Source organism: Callionymus lyra, chromosome 1, assembly GCF_982586985.1.
Source record: "Callionymus lyra chromosome 1, fCalLyr1.hap1.1, whole genome shotgun sequence".
Classification (NCBI taxonomy): Eukaryota; Metazoa; Chordata; class Actinopteri; order Syngnathiformes; family Callionymidae; genus Callionymus; species Callionymus lyra.
In genome coordinates this window covers 38,381,250-38,402,401 of record NC_141818.1, presented here as the reverse complement: position 1 = coordinate 38,402,401, position 21,152 = coordinate 38,381,250, and the positions used below count along the sequence as shown (strand labels likewise).

General features: G+C 37.6%; 1 protein-coding gene across 1 annotated transcript; it reads left to right on the top strand.

Moving 5' to 3' along the window:
• Positions 1 to 807: 807 nt before the first annotated feature.
• On the top strand, positions 808 to 20,972 carry suclg1 (succinate-CoA ligase GDP/ADP-forming subunit alph). The gene is made up of 9 exons (XM_087806567.1): positions 808 to 919; positions 3,516 to 3,616; positions 4,721 to 4,837; positions 4,985 to 5,197; positions 6,471 to 6,528; positions 6,599 to 6,682; positions 9,389 to 9,540; positions 16,347 to 16,535; positions 20,664 to 20,972. The coding sequence occupies exons 1-9, from the start codon at positions 886 to 888 to the stop codon at positions 20,688 to 20,690; spliced, it is 975 nt and encodes a 324-aa protein (XP_087662693.1). The 5' UTR covers positions 808 to 885; the 3' UTR covers positions 20,691 to 20,972.
• The last annotated feature ends 180 nt before the right edge of the window (positions 20,973 to 21,152 follow it).

Here is a 21,152-nt window from a genome sequence, read left to right as displayed (position 1 = left end):
ATCAACTACATAGAAAGATATTATATATAAATAAAAACTACACAATTAAATACATTCACGTATTTATCTTACAACTAAGTGTACAGTTTTACCTTTACTGCAGTGTCCCTATAAACGGGCGTCTTAAAATGGTGTTGTATTTTGTATGTATTTTCTACGTACATTTTCACGCATTCATAAAGATTTATATTCACCAATATGAAATTAAAATCGTGAAATGTACCTCTTAGCAAGATAAACCCTTGAATAAGCAAAATTAATCTTAATTAATTTTGTTATTATTACACCAATGTATTACTTATTTCTTCTAATTGGAATTTGTATTTAATTAAAAAAAAGAAATACTTACGTAAATACTCGTTGTATTTTTAACATGCATTTTCTACGTACATTTTCACGCATTCATAAAGATTTATATTCACTAATATTAAATTAAAATCGTGAAATGCACGTGATAGCAATATGAATCCTTAAATAAGATAAATTAATCTTAATTAATCTTGTTATTATTACACCAATGTATTACTTATTTCTTCTGATTGGAATTTGTATTTAATTAAAAAAAGAAATACTTACGTAGCGAATACCACAATAATGATGTTTATTTTTATGTTTGAATAAATCCGGTCGGTAAATACTACATTTCCCACAATCCACAATTACCGACGCATCCTGCGCCTATGCCTGCCTATATATTTTAAACAGGCTTAACAATATTATTATTATTATTTGTTATTAATTCATTGCAACAGTTATTCATAATCCGAGAAAATTACGTTTTTTAGTAAACCTTGTTTGGTGTTTTTGTGAACAGGAATATATCAGGTCACCTACAAGCCTGCTCTCAGGACGTCAAGCTCCCGTGTCATTGGCGAATGACCGAAGATGTCACACACCAGGCTGTTCGCGAGGCTGCTCTGTATGTATTTCTTTATATCATTTCGTAATAATTATATATTCCAACCACTGAGCTCCTTAAACTTGTTTCTTATGCTTGAAGAAAATCGTGCGTCTTTTTTACAGTCGCAGCTTATCGTTGTTGTTTGTCTGTTAGCAAGTTAGCTTGCTGCTAACACCTAGCCTCAGTGCAACTTTAACCTCCAGCCTGCAAGAACACAGGCTAGAATAACTCTTGACATTTGATCTGGCACGCCGGAATACTCATGCCAGTTAATACTTTGACTTGCCTGGTGGTGTTTTAATACATTGTCACTAGTTCTCATCTGCCAAACACTTATTATGATGCATGATGCATTCAAAGTTGTCAAGTTAGCTATCAATGTGTGTGGATTGTCTTGTTTTACAGTGTACCCGCTTTGGTGTTGAACTCTGACCCCTCTGTGATAAGTCACTGAAGACCAAAGTTCAGACACTTGTGTTGCATTCTTATGAATGTCACACACAGGGATAGAGAGCGACAGCTGGTTAGATCTGATTGTTGACCTTCGATTTATTTTACTTTGATTTAGATCTATAATTGGATTTGTATGTTAGTCATTGTTTGTCTTGTTTGGGAACGCAACGAATCACACATTTTGTAATAGAGCCTGAATTAAAGTTACAAATAAACATGTTTTACTTTTTACTACAATCTGAATAAACTCTGCATTAAAGTGATAGTCACTAAAAAAAATAAAAACTTTATAACTTTTTTTTTACTCGCCCCCATGGCAACCAATAGTTTTTTTTTTATATTAAGTAATCCGTTATTGGCAAATATGTATTTCCATTTTAAAATAGCGACTGGTTCTCAGTTGTCATCTTCGTTAGAAAAGATGGATTAAAATATCTCCATAATGCTCACCTGTTACGTCCCTCTTGTATTGAAGTCTTGACATTATGAATCGGAAAAATACTTGAATAAGTCTGTATTTTAGATTTATGCTGATGGCCGAGCAGCTTCCGCTGAAAACAAGCTTAAAGTATAATCTTTCAATTTTTTAAATTTTTTTTTTAATTATTCCTCATGGCGAGGCTTCAATACAAGAGGGAAATTATAGACTGGCAGTATGAAGGTATTTGGTTCTTTTTAAGTGAGTCATTTTGGACAAAGATGTAGACGATTAAAATATATGCTTTATTGAATATTGTTTTGATTGTTTAAGCGTTTTGTGACCCTGGTCTGGAAAAGCGTTATACAAATAACAATTACTTACTTACTTTACAATGTCAACTGAGCGCCAATGGCTAGATTGGACTTCTAGAATTATTGAAAACAATTGATTAAATAAAAAAAAAAAGATCTAACCCCCTGGTCGATACGAGTCGAAAAGGAATGACATTTGAATTTTGCTTCAACCATCACTTTAAGCAGATAATTTTTCTTGCAATTGTTGTAAAATTGAGTTTAAATCCTGTTGCTTTAAAACATTATATAATCTATTCACAGTAAGATCAACTACTACTACTACTTCTATCGTGAAATAGTCGGTCAGTCGTTTTTTTTTTTTTTTTCTTTTTTTAAAAGGTTATTCATGTTTTTTTTTATTGCACAGAACTTGCATGAACGAGATAACATTAAAAAAAAATACTTCAGTCTTCCATTCTTTCTCAACTTTTGTCACTGTGGCAAAACTAACTTGCTATAATTTCCACAGATCAAAAAAAAAAAAGGGAAATCAATAGCATATAATTTTTTTTCAAAAAAGAAATGGCAGGCTAAGTTTAGTGTATGCACCCCTGGTTTAACAAAATCAATGTCCTTATCTGACTGGAAGAATGTCATAGGTTCTTATTATTCTGGTTTATTCACTTGCTTGCATGATAAACACTGAAGTTGTGCTGTAATTATTCTACTGTATATTTATGAATGGAACAGAAGAACTGTTTTCCCAGAAGAACACTGTCTCTAAGACGGAGAGAAGAAATCGTATGAGGCATGTTTATCAATGCATCCTGTTGCACTGCATGACCGCAGTGTTGATATAGCGACAACCTGGATTATTTGGGAAACTTTTTTTTTTTGCAGTAAGGAATACTGTTTTTACGGCTCAAAGTGACCCGGTATCTTAAAACAAATGTGTTTGTGGTATCCCTTGTGTTGTCTCTGGGTCAAGGTGAACGACCTCCACCACTGCATAGGCATTTCTGGAAGCCAGGGAGGTCGTTGACTTTGACCTCAGAGACAACACGAGGGATAAAGCATGTTTATCACATGGTAAGGTCTTTGCTCAATCAGGGCAGCAGTGTCGTTGTATGGGGTTGTAATGTAGACGTATTATTAGTACTTGGTTTATCCCTCATTCAAATTCACACATCAAGTTTGATCACAGGTTTGCACTGAAAGACAAAGCTTTAATGCTCTGTACTTCTGCAAGCGTCTTGGTCTGTTCCACAAAACGACCAAAGTTTCAAACCTGCAGTTTTGATGTAGCAGTTGATTTGAAGAGGTCTTCTCCAAAGACACATGTGACCACACGTCATTCTGAATAAAATTCCTCGTGTTCAAAATCCCAATGCTGCATCTACCTTCTTTCTTTTTTTTCTCACAATTAGTTGTCTTCTGTCTCATTTAGTGCAGCAAAGCGGAGTCCGACACTGCTACACCGCATCAAGAAAGAGCCTCTACATTGACAAGAACACCAAGGTCATTTGCCAAGGCTTTACTGGGAAGCAGGTTTGTACGCCATTACTTGTTGCTGTTGTTTCATTCCACAAGAACATATCGTGGTCAGATACTCCATTTTCAATGTAATGATGTTCAATCTCGAATCTAAATGACTGACCGTGAACGGGATGATCGTTTATCTTTTTCTTATCTTATCATTCCTGTTCGCATGGATGAAGTACCGTTACAATACAATACGTTCTGATCGGGTCTAAATTTCTCCCGTTTGTCCTTTACCATGTTTCTTGATGAGCGCTCCTCGACACTCCACATAATTGGAAAAGGATGAGAAATGAAGCAATTGGTATTAAGTGCATAATGTGTTCTGGCTCGACACGCGGGTCGCCCTTCACAATAATGTTTTTTTTTTTCATTTTTATTAATACTTGTTGGGAATAGCCAAGTTGGCAGGAGAGTATGATTGTGTGACATAAATCCAGATTTATTATATTTAATTACTATGTTGTCACTGTTTTATCACCCATTACTTTTTTTTCTTAAGCAATTTTCACCACCAACGGAGGCTTCTGAATTGTTTTGATCAGGTTGGAATTATAATTATGGGAATACTTTTCCAGAAAAAGACGTTTTTTCAGTTATGATGGACAAATATTTAGAATTTACAGCAGAATGTACATTTGATGTATATTATTATTATTATTGAGAATGGACGGTTACAGCTAAACATTACAAAGCTACAGCCGTTGTATGTCAGTGACTTAAAGAAACAATTGTTTATGACTGTGTATTATCCTTTTAAAATGTTTATTTACTGAAACTTACTTTTTATTCACTTTTCTATTTTGTGTTGTTCCTTCCTCCTTGTAAAAGAATGGTGGACAATTTGACCAATCTTGGAAAGGGCGCTTAGTTTCTGTTATTTCAAATACTGACCCTGATATCTGGACATTTCTCCACACTGGTTCTTTTGAAGTTTTCTTTTAAAAGACAAAGAAGGCTGCTGCCTGTGTTTTTGTCTCTCTGCTCATCTGTGGTGATTAATTTTGATTGCCTTTGTATTTGTTCTTTTGCATCTCTGGGGTGACACTGCAGAACTGGATGTACCCTACTTCATTACACAAACAAACACCCCCACTTTCTTTCTCTCTCTAGGGAACATTTCACAGCCAACAGTCTCTTGATTATGGCTCCCAGCTAGTCGGGGGTGTCTCCCCAGGAAAGGGTGGCAAGACTCACCTCGGCCTGCCGGTCTTTAATTCCGTCAAGGAGGTAAGTGTGACCTGCTGTACCGTGAATGTATAGAAATAATGTTTTACCGAGCAATAGATGGCAGTATTACATCACAAAATAAAACTTCAATAATTAACCACTGTCTCTCTTTTTTTCTTCCCCCTGTGCGGTTGGTTTTGGCCTCAGGCGAAGGATGGCACCGGAGCTGATGCCAGTGTGATTTACGTGCCCCCTCCCTTCGCGGGGGCGGCCATCATTGAGGCCATCGATGCAGAGATTCCTCTGGTGGTCTGCATCACCGAGGGCATCCCCCAGCAGGACATGGTGAGGGTGAAACACAAGCTGATGCGCCAGAGCATCACTCGCCTCATCGGCCCCAATTGCCCTGGAGTCATCAACGTAAGCATACATTCGCGTGTGGGTGTGATTATAAGTGTTTGTCACGAAGATCCTGTACAACTCTTGGGATTTTGGGGATATTAATGGATGTGTTTGACCTCAACTTGTGCACATTCGGTTATTAAGTTCTGTGGTTTCTGCTCCATCACTTGCTCTTAAAATAGCTTTCTCTAGTGGCTTCAATCATCCAATGTATGCTAGTGTTTACTATTTGAGTTTAAAGTGTGAATGCAGCCATCTGCTCATTTTTTCTTTTTCTATTTTATTCAATCATTTTGTTTATTCCCCACCGGGTCCTTTTAAAGAACCAGGGAAAGCTGTTTTTCCCCATTTCAAAGGCATCTTATATTGATTTTTGAATACACTTTCAATTTGAGTTGAGGGCTCACGCATGAAAGAATTTAAACTTTTATCAAGGCACTGCTGTGTCCTGAAATTATAATCATCTTTTGAGTTTTACCGCCGTAAAATTAAATGAAAATGAAGAACTCATTCAGACGTTCTCATCTGAGTTAATAAGCGTACAGCTGTTATCTGTGTTTGCCAAAGAAGAGACAGACTATTACAGAAAATAAATTGACAAAAATAAACCTCTTCTACACTTTAATAATATCATTCTCATCAAAGACGTGTATAAAAGCTTAAAGGGCAACTAATGTGAAACTTTCCTAACTCGCATGTTTCAAATGTTAAGGTCTTCCTCTCCATGATGCCGTAAGTTCCTCATAATGATGATGTTTTGTAGTTATTACTTTTTAAAGTTATCCCCTGTCTGAAATCTCAGGCGAACGAGAGGTTACGAGAGCAGAGAGTAATAATGACGCTGCTTGACCAATCACAGCAGAGTGGGTGTGATTATGGTAAACAAGACTTTACCTTTCAGTGGGCGGGGATTAAAATAATTTTCTAATTTAAATACTTCAATAAAAATAGAGTTTTGTACAAACAGACACGAACACTGATGAGTACAATAGAGTCCAACATCTATTTAAGACACACTTGGATGAACACGTTAGTTGCCCTTTACCTAAATCTTGGTAACGTAAAAAGAAAAGGTTACACTATATTCTGGGGCGATTATCACAGCAGAGATTATAGCGGAGGTAACTGTATCTTCCGAGTCAGTCAACGTGAAACAGCTGATGCGTTATGAAGCTCACGTAGAAGGACATGTTCACTTTTAGTGTCTCTACCTTGTAATATCATGAAGGTTATGCAGCGTCTGATGCTATATCCTCTGTTTATCCAAAAAGTTTAATATCCTTTTTTTCAGCCGGGAGAGTGCAAGATTGGAATCATGCCTGGGCACATTCACAAGAAAGGAAGAATTGGTGAGATTGCATTTGTATTTTAAACTTAAATATATCTTGTATAATCTGTTAATATCTTTTCATCTTTCAGGCATTGTGTCAAGATCAGGGACCTTGACCTACGAGGCTGTTCACCAAACCACACAAGTTGGTCTGGGGCAATCTCTCTGTATTGGTAAGATTTTTACATTCCACACTACACGAGCTGCACTGTCGATGTTCTTTTTTAGAACTTTTTTTTTCACATTAAGTGCACCAGATTATAAGGTGCATTAAGTGTAACAAAAAAGCCAGATAAGTCGGTCAGTAAAACTTTAGACGCGTTCGCAATAACTCAACCATGTTCGTAATATGTGAAGAACGCCGGCTGTGTATTAAAAAAAAAAAAAAAATCAAAATAGTTCACTTATAGTGTTTAATACAACCGTATACATTTGGTTTATCAGTTAATTTCTCATCCACAAATCCCTCAAGTTCTAAGTTTAAAAGTTGGACAGTGGCCTAAGTCGTCCGGCGCCGTCTCGCCATCTTGAATGTGTTCACCTTCTGTCAACCACTGCTCCTAAATGCCCTGTTGACACCAATGAGTGGTGACGGGGGATTCTTCAGTTAATTCACCCAGAATGATGGCAAAGCATGTTCATGTTCACATTGTAACGGTCAAGTCACGACAATAGCGAGGTCAAAGTTGAGTTTCTGGATTTAGTGTGTTGTGTGTGTTTTGATGGTGATCTGCACTGTGGGAACAAACTCATTAACTTAAATAAAGAACACTCATAACTCTGCCTACCTGGTCTGGAAAAGCCCTATACAAATAAAAATGACTTACTTGCTTACTTACTTCTTGATTCCCTCACATAACACATTACAGCATATATTACTCTGCAAATGCTCTTGACTACGAGCAACGCGACATTGTGGTTTGCCAAAGTCGTACTAAAACATTGACGAAGTTGAATGATGTGTGCCACACAAAATGGCTTAAAGGTCAGTTAGCGCAACCCACATTAATACAAATGTTTAAAGTGCTCCGGACTTTAAAGCAGTCGGTTTAAAGGAAAAAAATGGATGTTAAACGCGCCTTTATAATCCAGAAAATGAAGTGGTTTTAAGTCTTCACTGCTTATATTCCTCGCTATTGGACTCTTGACAATTCCTATTATGTTTTAAATAGATATATTTTATTGGCCTGTACTTACTTTATTGTGTTGTGTTCCAATCTTCATTCAAGGCTTTTTTCCGCTCTATTCACTACAAGTAATGGAATGAAATAATTTTTTCCAAGGCCTTGGAAGGACGACTACATATGTCATGATTAGCAACGTTTTCCAATTGGATGATCAGATTAAGTTGGCCTGGGTATCTACCTTTGCATTCCAGCAAGATGTCTGTCTTAGTGTAAACCCTAATAAATGTAAAATCATTTTTGGCTTTGCAATTATTAAGACACTTAAATGATGCTGCGATCGTGACTTCATAAAGTGAGCTTCTCAACCGCACTTAATATTGTGGAGGTTCATTAGTGTGGTTTATTGGTAGTTATTTTACTTTCTTTTAAGCCTCACTATGGCCCAGAGGCAGAAGCAAATTGCAGTTAGTATCATTTTAATATCTCTGTAAATGATTTTTCCATTTGATCATTATTCATGAAATTCAGTTTTTTTTTTCTTCTCTTCTTGCTTGGAGGATATTAATTGTAAATGGCATCTGCAGTCATTATAACATAATAGATTGAAGTAAAATGTATTTTTCAATTTTTAATCTTCCACTTGTAATGTGTAATGAATGATAAAAACTTGCTTTGCCAACGAATAACATTTATAATTAGTGTTTTGCCTCTATCCGCCCACTGCATCCAATTCCTGTATTATTTTTAAGCTACTAGTGACGTTGTTAGGGCAGGCGAGCATCTATACCAGCTGCGGTGGAAACGCACTTGCACCTCCGAACGATAGAGTATTCAGTTACTCTCCTTATATTTTGGGAGTGAATGCATGCAAGTTAAGTTTAGGTTTATAAAGGGATTAGTGTGGCACATCTGTATAAGTTATCACGGAAATTCTTACTCCATTTTTATGGATGAATTTCTTTATTATAATTATAAAATTGTGATTCTTTTTTAAAAAAAAATTGCCAATAAGTACCAGTTGCCAACCAACATATTCCAAATTCTTCGATATTCGGATTATAACTTTCAATCTTCTGCATTACTGTCCAACATTTCAAAGGCTCTAGAATGTGTGTTTCTGTCTCCCCCTAGAGTCCCAAAGTTGTAACTGCAATGTCGTAAATTCTTCGTTACGCTTAATTTCCCGCATTTAAGTTTCTGTACTAAACAAGATACATGCTCATTTCGTCTTTCTGTTAACTACAAAAAACTACAAAATGATGTCTGTGACCCACTGCTATTAAGCAGTTTAGTCATGTGACACATGACTATAGTCTCCGGACAAGTAAGTAAGTAATTTATTTGTAGAGCGCTTTTCCTGACCAGGGTCACAAAGCGCTTAAACAATCAAAACAATATTCAATAAAGTATATATTTTAAAGATCAAGATAAAACTGATAACACAACAGGAGTTCCAGAAAATCAAGGAAAAGCCTTAACGAATAGAAATGTCTTAAGATGTTTCTTAAAGGAGTCAGTAGATCATCAAACACAGAGAGAGAGGAAGATCGTTCCAAAGCTTAGGAGCAACAGCCTGAAAAGATTTCTCTCCTCTGGTCCTGAACCGTGTGCGAGGAACCATAAGTAGATTGTCACAATAAGTTTTGTTAAAATAACAGCTAAAGGGATCCACTTCATGACTGTAAAATATTAAGCCAATTGGTACAAAAAATTGTTGGCTTTTAAGTATTTTTAACTTGATTCTTTTGCCAGGCATTGGTGGAGATCCATTCAACGGTACGAACTTCATCGATTGCCTGGAGGTGTTCCTGCGGGATCCGAAGACGGAGGGCATCATCCTCATAGGAGAAATCGGTGGCAGTGCTGAGGAGAATGCGGCAGAATACCTGAAAGAGCACAACACTGTAAGTAAATACCACATTATGTTGCTCTCCCTGTGCCGAACAAATCCATTTGTCCTAAAGTAACACATTACTGCCACTTATGAGTGGGTATTCAGAGATCTACAGTTCTGGACAAAGTTTCATGTTAACAAAGCAGTACTTAAAAAAAAGTTTGAAATGAAAAGTTCTGGCTGTATTCCATGAACGGCTGTGTAATTTACTTGGTAAATATGAAGAGCGACAGATGGGATGAAGGTGAAACTAACAGGGCATGTTGTAGGAAAACGGCAGCGTTGATGAACAGAGAGGACCTTCTGTGATGGCCACATTTGATAAAGAACAGTATGACGGAAATGGGTCTGTGCAGCCAAGTACTTAAGAACTTTTTTCCCATTGAGGTTTTGTGCTTTGTACTCTGTGTGTGTGTTTGTGTGTTCTCCTTCTCGAGCTGAGGAATGGATTTGATTTTACATCAACTGCTCTAATGCATGCAAATCTCCTGTTGGTGTCACAGTTGAATAATTTCTTGCAGCAAATAAAGCGTGCGCACACACACACACACACACACACACACAGGGACACACACAAGGAAGTGTTGACAGTATGAGACGATCTAAATAAATCAAGAGAATGAAATGACCAATAGAGCGAAACTCTGCGGAGGAGAATCTTGCTCAAAAGTCGACTTGGTTATTGTGCAAGAGATAATTTGGCTGGATATTGCTTTGAATTTAGTGGTAGCCAGTCACACAGTCATGACTAAAAATAAACCATATTAATCCTAAAAAGAATTGTAGAAGAAATCTTTACGTGCCTCGAAGTGAAGGATTATAAACTTTGAATTATACAATTAGCCTGTGTTTCTGCTCCATTGAGTTGTTTAATCCCTATTAAGAAAAGCAACTATTGTATCTCAATTGCTTACGCTGCTATTGCAAATAAGTTGCGGATGAGTGACCGAGTGATAAACTGTTCACATGCTCTTAGAGTGCAGACCTCAGCCAAGCAGCTCATTTCCACTCATTATTGTCCGGAATTACAAGCTAATTCTTGATTGGCTGTTGGTCTCCAATGAGATAGTTTGTTGCAGGATGCCAGTAGCACTGCTTAATTTAAATATTATGTTTTTTTTATTGGAAAGAATGTGGCGATGTGTAATGTACTTTACTATATGATCTATAGAGATATATTGGTACTCTAGGTTCAAGGATATATTTGTAGTATTGTCGAGTACTTGACTCTGACAGGACCTCTATTTGTTTTGAAACCAAAATATGTCCAAACATTAGCTTTTAATGCTGCTTTACTCGTCTGTATCCTCTTGTCCTCAGTCATCGCCGGGATCTTGCTGAAATTCATTGTTTCTTTACCTGCGTAGGACAAAATAACACAAAAAAAAAGATGATTTGAAGCCTAACAACATTTCTTTAAACTTGTATTTTTTTCATTTTTTTTTTACATCTTAATAGTGTGTTCCTTGGCCTATTTTCAACACGTCCTCAAAGTTGAATTGAAATCTTTCATAATTTGTGTGTTATCTTTCTGATGGATAATGGCAGACGGACCACTATGAAAGTTACTATACAAACTACTTCTAATAGTTCTTGTCTTTGAACATATGGACTGGTCAGAACAAGAAGTTCAGAGAACATATGTTAGACGAAACTAGGTTCAGTCTGTTCCGACTCTGGTTGAATTAGAGCCGCAGGGAAGGTGAAAGTTCTTTATGAAGGAACAGTAATTGATTCATAACTGCATGCACTTCAGGTAATCAAACTATGTTCATATCCTGCTGTACAATTCAAATCTATGCAAACTCCTAAAAGTACATGCTTATGTCAGTCCTTATGCTTCCATCTCATGCTGTGTGAAAGATGACCTTCACCTTCGACTCCGGCTGGGCTTTTGAATGAGCTTAAAGAAATGTTAAAGCGTATAATCTTGGTAAAAGCAGTTTAACAATACAAATAGAAGTCACTTACTGACATTATCACAGTTTTAAAGTGCCTTTCGCAGACCAGGGTCACAAAGCTCTTAAACAACAAGACAATACAAAGGTGCACAATGGAACTAAACGAAAATGTAATTAAATTAAAGCAGAAGTCGGCTCAGACTTTACCACTGTGTGTGTGTGTGTGTGTGCGCCCGCAAAGTTTGAAAGCCAGGATTTGACCCTCATGCATCATTAAGGACATTTCTATCCTTCCTCAGCCAATTTTCTCACTTCATTTTGTCTCTTTCAGTGGAATTGGCTCTTTCTTTTGGAACCAATTCTCTTAAAAAACACGTTTTATAAATCCATCTTTTAAAGAGTGTGAAGTAAATTTGGCATCTTCATGAAAACCATCTCGCATACCTGCGTTTCTGCTTTTAAATGCCAACAAATACTTGTGATCATAATTAAATATGTGATGAATTATACAGACCACGTTGACAGAAATAGAAACGCGTGAGCGTCGGTGAGACTATTGTCCTTCACTGATGTGACCAGAGGACAGAATGGAATTTGTTCTGCTCTTTAATGTACTTTTATTGTTCAACTCATGCCCTGATCAAAGCTAGAGATAAGCTGATGAAGCTTTATTAAACATCTCCCTTATTTTCCTGAGATGAGTAAGTAAGTAATTTTTATTTGTATAGCACTTTTCGAGGACAATTCAATTCAACTGAGAAAAATCTCTAAACTTAGGAAAATGTTGTAGGAACATGATCTGGAGCGTGTAATCCATGCGTTTGTTTCTTCTCGTCTGGACTATTGTAACAGTTTGTTTTCATGTCTTAACAAGAAGGATCTGTCTCGCCTGCAGTTGATTCAGAACTCTGCAGCGAGAATTCTGACCCGCTCTAGTAGAAGAACTCACATTTCTCCGATCCTTAAAACTCTTCACTGGCTTCCAGTTTCTTTCAGGATCAACTTTAAAATTCTGGTTCTTACTTTCAGAGCTATTCATTGTCAGGCTCCTCCTTACATCACTGATCTGATCCAGCCTTACACCCCAGCTCGGGCTCTGAGGTCTGTGGATCAGAATCTACTTATGGTTCCTCGCACACGGCTCAGGACCAGAGGAGAGAAATCTTTTCAGGCTGTTGCTCCTAAGCTTTGGAACGATCTTCCTCTCTCTTTGCGTTTGATGGATCTACTGACTCCTTTAAGAAACATCTTAAGACGTTTTTATTTGTTCAGGCTTTTCCTTGATTTTCTGGAACTCCTGTGTTGTTCTCAGTATTATCTTGATCTTTAAAGTATGTACTTTTTTGAGTATTGTTTTGATTGTTTAAGCGCTTTGTGACCCTGGTCTGGAAAAGCGCTATATAAATAAATATTACTTACTTACTTACTTACAATTACTATAGATGACCTAGTATGACTTCACGAAGCAAATATATGAAATGTGTATAGTCTAATATTGATCTATTTTTCCTCATTCCACAATTTTTTTAGCGTATTAATTTAATTATTTACATACTAAATAATCACCAAAGAAATATATATATATATTTTATTTATTTATTTATAATTAATTAATAAATGAAAGATAATAAATAAATGTTAATAGAAGTATAATACTCTATTAATATCATTTGAGTTGAACAGTTTTTATGTTTGATTGTAAGGCAAAAAAAAGGAATTTATTTCAACTTATTCCAGAAGTTGTAAGTCTGTGGCCTATCACAGCTACTTGAAGCGAGAGGCAGGAGGACACACTGAACATGTCACTTATCAGTCCCAGGGCACTAGTACTCATAGGTTTAATTGAAAACCGGTTAAACTAGTTGATTCGATGTGTGTTTTGCATTATTCATTTAAGGGTTGTTAATAAATCAAAAAAGGTGCATTGCTATTAAAGGATCTTGTAAGAATGTCACATTCAAGTGAGGGATGTGCAGTGATGGACAATTTCTACATCTGAAGGGCGTGAGCGGGATGACATATTTTAGGTTTGTTTTTTTCCATGCTTGTCGAACAAGGCTTCATGATTTCAGCAGCGGGGAAACGGCAATTTGCGGCACAGGAAAAATGAACTTGCCTGACATCATGATGTATCAAACTGCCAATCAGGTTTATTAAATTATTCATTAAAGGTGCCAGAACATCATTCTGTCCCACTTAAAATCTGTGTACGAGCACATTTTCCATCAACCTGGCTGTCAGTTTGAGTGACTAATATCCGTTTCACGGACTCCCAACGAGCTCAACAAGGAATCTTGACAGTCACTTTACGCTTTGAAAATGAACAGGATACCTCATGGTAAATGTGTCAAAGCGTAAAGTATTTGTCCATTTAAGGTGACATATTTCAAACACTACTTTTAATTTTGGTTCTCGGTGTGAATGTAGTATCGCACGTGATGAAACGGCGCTTTGATATTTACTCGGAACAAGTTAATCACTAATGCATCTTTGAGTCCACCAAAAAAGGTCGGTTCTGCTGCGCCTGATTTAAAAAGTTTTACACCGCGAGCGTTTCAAAGCAGAGGGTCTGGTCTCATTTATTGGATCAAAACCGATTGATGCAACTGTTTCGGATTAAATGAAACCATGACCCTTTTTTTTATGGGAAACCTCATTTGGATGATCGTAAATGTTTCTTGGCTGTAGAACACATTTCTAAAATTGTTCTCAAACTGTTTTCAATTAAATATAACTACTTATACTACAAAAAAAAGCTGTCCTATTTAAAGGGATAGTTCACCCAAAATTCAAACTCATTTTTCTACTCGCCCTCATGTTGACTAAGGGTTTGTTTCTTTTTAGAGTTGTAAACAAAAATGTATCTCCACCCCAGGGCCGGGTCTAGACAGGCATGTATGAGGGGGCAGCCACAAATCTTGAGGGGGCATTGTGCTGTTACTTACTTACTTACATGTAAGTTTGAGGGGGCACAACATTTATTTGAGGGGGCCAGGCCCCCTCTTGCCCCTGCCTAGACCCGGCCCTGCTCCACCCTAATGTAGCAACCCATGTTCAGTTGTCTTCATTGTTCACCTAAAGGACTTGAAGGTCCAAATCCCTCCATACTGCTCGCCTGCAACGTCCCACTTGTATTAAAGCCTCAACAAAAGGAATTACTCCTAAATAATATAACCTGTTTATATACATGTATATAGACTTTTTTTTCTCACTTTTATTTGGGCCAATCTCAGATCGAGGCTTCAATTCAAGATGGACATTATAGACGATCAGTATGGAGGTATTTGGATGTTTTGAAGTTTCTTTTTGGACCAGGATCAAGACGACGACGACCGAGCATGTTTAAAATGGACGTACATTTTTATCTTTAACTCTAAAAAGTAACAAATCACATTAAGAGTGGAGCTACCAAAGGTGTCCACAGCCAAGTGACGCAGGCAGATCTTTTAATCTGCTGACTAGTCATCTGTCGGTGACAATAATCATAAAACACCTGATTGGTTTATTGTATTGCTGTCTGTTGATAATATATTAGGAAGTATTCTCGCTTGATCCCCTTTTTTTTTTAAACTCTACTTGGCTCTTAAATAAGAAATCCTACTTCAAAATTGCGTACATTTTATTTGTTTATTAAATTCATTAATCTAACTTTCTTTACCTCTCATCCTATTTTAAAGTGGCCGCTACACTTCTCTAACAAAGATGTTACTTTCCCAAGTAACTTTTTACTTTAGTAACTTTTTAAAGTAATTTGGTTAATTTTGAAACGATATCCTAGTAACTGTTACCAAGTTACTAATAATTTGCCCAACAGTATTTAAAAGTGTTGTCTTTCTTCTGACTGGACGGATGAGATTCATATGACGTCATATTTCGAAAAAGAAATTCTCGTTATTGTCGTCGTTCAACACTTTGAGCTTCAAACGAGGTTTTAAAAAAGTGTCCAACAATAGTGCCGGAGAGAAGATAAAACGATCAACTCCATCAATGCCTTTTGACTCCCCTGCCATGTTTAATTAAATCAAATCTCTTCCTACTTCCTGTTAATTATCAGCGAATCCCACTAAACCCAGGGCGTGCAGGTGTATCTAACAATGTGACTGATTTAAATGCATTCTTTAAACAACAGGGTAGATCTCCTCTTCCACACTTGGCTGGTGATCAATAATCACAGAGGCAGGCAGGGAGTAATTAAACTTTTTTTTTTTCATTGAAGGTAAATTTAAAACTTAATTCGCATAAGGCGGTTTGTTTACCTAAAGCGTGCGCTGGCTGTTGAATGCCAAGTGAGGTCTGATGCTAATTTGTTAAGTACTTGCATTTTCCACACGTACGCCAGATGCTCGCAGCATATTTATGCAACTTTCCCCTGCATTTCCTCGTGAACTATAAAGGTTGGGACATGTTTTAAAGCTTACTCTGGTCCAGAGGGTGTATTGGTTTGTGCATGTCTGACTCTCCAGAAAAGACGTATCGCCTCCTTAACACACATACTTGTACACATACCCTCATTTTTTTCCCCGCTTGTCGGCGATGTTCTTCGCCGGAGATGATGTATCGGCGCTCTTCACCTCGGAACGGTAAAAGGGGAGCACCACAAATGAGAAAGTGGCGGTGACACTCGCCATGCTAATCAGAGCCTGCATGACTAATTACCGTCTCTAAAAATGAGACGATATAAAAGCCGCAAAATAAAAAGCCAGAGCCTCTATCTCGCCGCACAAGCCCATGCAATTAGGCCGCCTTTGTTTTTAATAACGCCGGCTAAAGCAGGGGAAGATGGCTGCTGACAAACGTCTTATCATGGCAGCGGTGGGAGCAGTGTTTTGTGAGATTTTTTTAATACCAGGATGCCTGGCATGTTTTGACAGATCTCAAAAATCTTATCCGTGTTTTTTTTCCTCTGTGTTCTCAGGGTGCTAAATCTAAGCCAGTAGTCTCCTTTATCGCGGGGCTCACCGCTCCTCCCGGGCGTAGGATGGGCCACGCCGGTGCCATCATCGCCGGCGGTAAAGGAGGGGCCAAAGAGAAGATCTCAGCACTGCAGTCAGCCGGGGTCGTAGTCAGCATGTCTCCCGCTCAGCTGGGCAGCACCATGTTCAAGGTGAGTACCTGGTTTCACAAGATGTAATCACGCCGTGGTCAAGTGGTTTTGTCGTGGTGTGCAAAAAAAAATTGAAGTACTTGTCCTTCATATATATAAATATATATATATATATATATATTTGAAGGTTTCAGAGCCATGTAAAGGCACCAGTTATCATGTGACTCCACCATCTTATGCAGAGGTTGGCGAACCATGGCTCCTTCAGCCCTGAAAAATTGAAAGGGTGAAAAATGATTATTGGTAAAAATGTGGAGTTCAATGCAGAACTCTGACTCCTCGCCCCCCCCCTTCCTCACCTATCTCGGTCTTAAAGGAACAGTAACACGCACAACAACGGATTTTATATTACTTAATTTATTACTATTATTATTATATACTTCTAGTTTATTCAAAAATGTAATTTCCAATTTGTGATGATTTCTTTCCGCCTACATGGAAAATATTTAATATTTTTCAGCAAGTCAGTCAGTTACAGACCTGTAGATTATAATAAATTAAGTTAAATTTAATATCTAATCATTTCATTATGTATGTCCTATTATTTCGTTTGCATTGTTAAAATAATGATAACGATAATGTTTATGTAATTATTATGATGTATATAAATATCTATATAACCCTTCAGAGTCACATGGGGCTCCTACAATTACTTTATGATTATGTTAATCTTTACCAGATGAATGAGTCCACAGTAACCGATTTATATTGGTGTAAAATGAGTGTTTTGTTTTTTGCTCAGTCCTCGAGAGTCATTTGTGTAAAATGCTTTAAAAAAAAAAAAAAAAGATTTCTAAATCTCATTGCTATTCAATCTCCCTCTATTTTTTTTTTTTTAATGATAAAAAACGTTGGTCCTTTTTGCATAAATCTATCCTATCACAAAAGGCACCAAACAATGTCAACCAATCAGACGCGGGTCTTTCGTTCATTGCAGCACACTTCTACAACATCATGCTGCTGTCAATCCATCAGTTGTTCTGTTTTCTCATGGCGTGAGCACTTAAATTTGGAAAGTAATCACTAAACTTTAGCGAAAGTTTCCAAAATGGCGTTAGAAGAAGGAAATAACTCCCAGCTTTTAAAATTAAGAGCAGCACATCATTACAATATCTGCCTTGATATCCTTTATTATCATGGTCATAATCTTTACTGTTTATAATTTGACATATATATATATATATATATATATATATATAGATAGATAGATAGATAGATTAACATTCAATATGAATGTCTGTTGAATGTATTTAAAAATTGCTCTTTTTATAGATGTTGTTTTGAAATAATCAGCCAAAATGGCTAAAACAAACGAGTGATATTTTTACCCCTGTTAATATTTAATAATATACAAACTAGTGAGCGATCCGTCCCGCATTTTTCATTTCCATTCCTAGATACGGCTCTGCAGTTACACCCCACTAAAACATTAAACAAGAAAACGCACAAGATTTGTCAAGCTCTCCCAACGATCACGGCCGATCGGATACCTCTGCCATTTCCTCGGGGAACCGCCGTTAACAAGATGTGTAAAAAGCGAAAGAGGGTTTTAGCACTCATTTGTCATGATCTTATAAAGCTAGCGTGCCTCTGCACACTGATATAGATTTACCCAACATTTGCCACCAAAGTTCCATTAATAATCATTGAGTGTAACGATTAGACGCTCGTGAGCTGCTCGCTTGCTTACTGCACATTATATTCCATTTTGAGCCACTGTAATTGATGCAATAACATGGAAGGTGATCGAAGGTTCATTCGCTTTTGATGCTTACAAAGAAAAGGAACGGTACATATGGGGCTGTACATCTAACAGTCGCTCAAGGATTTCAAGATGAATTGATTCGTTACATTTTCTGTAATGAGTTATTTGGAAAATAATGTCTGAATTCACAATATTCATCTGATTAAAATCAGAGTTTACAAGTGAAGATAGAAACGACTGATCTTTACTATAGTCTTGATTGCGATCGAAGAATTGCGTCATATTTTCTGGAGATTCGATCCCAAGAGTTTTGGTGAAGGTGAGAGTAGAGGGAGGCGAAGAGGAGAGTGCGAACGGAATGGATCAGCCGGATGTCCAGGGTTATCGGTGACCAAAGAGTAGTAGAAATTGTGACGCTTTCGAGGACACTAGCGAGAACTGCCTCAATGCCTGCAAAGTCTTTTCATCTCCATCCGTCTCAATTATTGAATAGTAAGTAAGTAGTACTATTATGTGACTAAAATGGAATGTCCCCAACTCACATATTTGATAGATTTAAAGACGACTAAAAAGTGACCCCATTCCAAAAATAACTATTACCCATCGATCAATCGACTACAAGCCTTACTAGCATCCGTCTCTCAGATCATGTGATTGATTCAGACTCTGGTAAAAGCAGATTCGTCGCAGGTATGTGGCGTCTAAGAAGTGATGTTGCGTTAAGAGAATGTTTGATTTCTTCCTCGTGAGTCCACTGGACTATTAAACCGAATGCATTTTTAAAGGCAGCCTCGTTTGCCCCTTGTTAAGGTTTGTAATGTTTATTGGTTTATGCATTATTCATTCATTTATTTGCTTCCGTTCAGCAAATTCCCGCCGTACACACACGATAATTGGTGCAATTAAAAGTCCTATCATTAAAGTTGACGTGCCCAAGATAGTTGCCTCCATTTAAGATATCCAAATTTGTGCACACGTGTGGAAACAGATGTGGTTTGCAGACTCCTTCTCCAGATGTGTTGACGCAGCTGTTTTTAAAAAAAAAAAAAAAAAGTCACCTTTTTCTTCCAGATGTCTCTTTTGAGTCGCAGTCGCTGTTTGTTTTGTGTAGATGCAGCCGTTGTTCAAAAAGACATGATCATTAGTAAATGAAAGCCTCTTGGCCTGGTCTTTGAGCTGCGGTTGGCTTTCTTACCGTCTCACTCCGGCACTTAGGGAGATTAATCTGAAATTATAGAAGAAACTTTTTTACTTTTCTCAACAATTTACTTATTTCCTCTGAAACGTGCATAAGTTTTTGTTCTCCTTTTTCTGCTCTTTTACACCAATTTGGAAACTTCCGGTTTTTACTTCGTAACCGTTTGAGTCAATTCCTCTAAAAGTAAAAATAACTTCTTTCTTGCCGACTCATCATCCCGGTCACCGACCTTCGATGTAGTACACATGCCAGGCCTGTGTGTGGCGTTGTAATGCTCTCGCAAACCTCAAATCTGCCTCGTCGGTGGCTTCCATGGTGACGGGCTGAGGTAGAGAAAACGGTTGTGACGTCGTTCTTTCGTCATCCTGGTGCAAACAAAAAAAGATTCTGTCGTTTTGACTTCCTGTCACATATTGACATTTTTCATCCGTCAAAATAAGGAGCTTATTGACGGTGTTATCGGATGCAAACTCGTTTTAACAAAGTTATAAAGATTCATTTTTCTCCTTTTTATAGAGTATCTCATATTCTTAAAACTGGAAACAAATCCTAAACTAGTTTAATGTCTCCTGACACTCTCAACTAAAGCAGGTCATAATGTTATGGCAGATTGGCGTTGACTGTATTAACATAACTTTGAAGGAAAAAAATAGTTTAAATTGTGTGAAGTACCGTTCCCTGCCTTGAGGTGGCAGTGTTCCTTCAGGTTTCCAGTCCCTCTGATGGGCAGCCTTGATAAATTACATTTGCATGAAACCTCTTTCCGCCAGTGCAATAAAGAAATTTACCCGAAATGTCTTTTTCAAACCGTCTCCCCTTTTCTCTGGGGTGGTTCAGCCAAAAATTAAATATGTAAATATCCACATCCCTTATTTTAATGGCTGCCACAATGTTTTTGCTCCGTCACAGTCACATTGTTGGGATCTGCAGACGCAGTCAGCAACTGCTGCTTCGATATAAATTAGATTTGCGGCAGCTCCGCCGCCGCCATCTATCACGGCAAAGTGAGACGTTTTCATGTCGACAACTCAGACTCGGCGGTGCGTCCGCGCTCCTGGATTTGGCCTTTTCCGAGTCAGCGTGGCGGACGTGGAGCACTTTTTGTGCATTTTGCTGCCAATTTTCCAAACCCTTCAATGGCAAATCAGCTGGACATGATCAAAACATCCATGAGTGCACCATGAATAAATCATCTGTGTCCTTCTCTGCCTCTCTTTGTTGTCAGGAGTTTGAGAAGCGGAAGATGTTGTAAAATGGAGAGGTTCGCGACCCCATCCTCGCCACGAAAAGAGTAATGAAACGGCCCTGATTCAGTTCGTGGATTCACCGACGACAACGACGACGCCACAGTTTTCTAATTGTAATTTCTGCCATGAACTTGTATCTTAGCACGTACAGGATTAACCGCTGAAGCTGTGTTGCTAAATCTTGTGCTGTATACATTTTTAAAGCTTTATTCTTGTCCTTATTTCTGCCACCTCGTGTCCATCACAAACACTTGTATCCTAACTGAATAAGAAATGTTTCAAATCCATTCTTGTCCTGTCTTTTTTTTTTTTCTTGAGTTTTTCCCTGTGCAGAGGAACAGATGGAGGCATGTTGAGTAGGTCTGATGTTCACAAGTCCACCAGTAGCGTGTCTTTCACGCATGGAAGCGCTGAAAAAAAGTCAAGTGAAAATACATGAGGGTGATCCAAAGATACAGATATGTTTT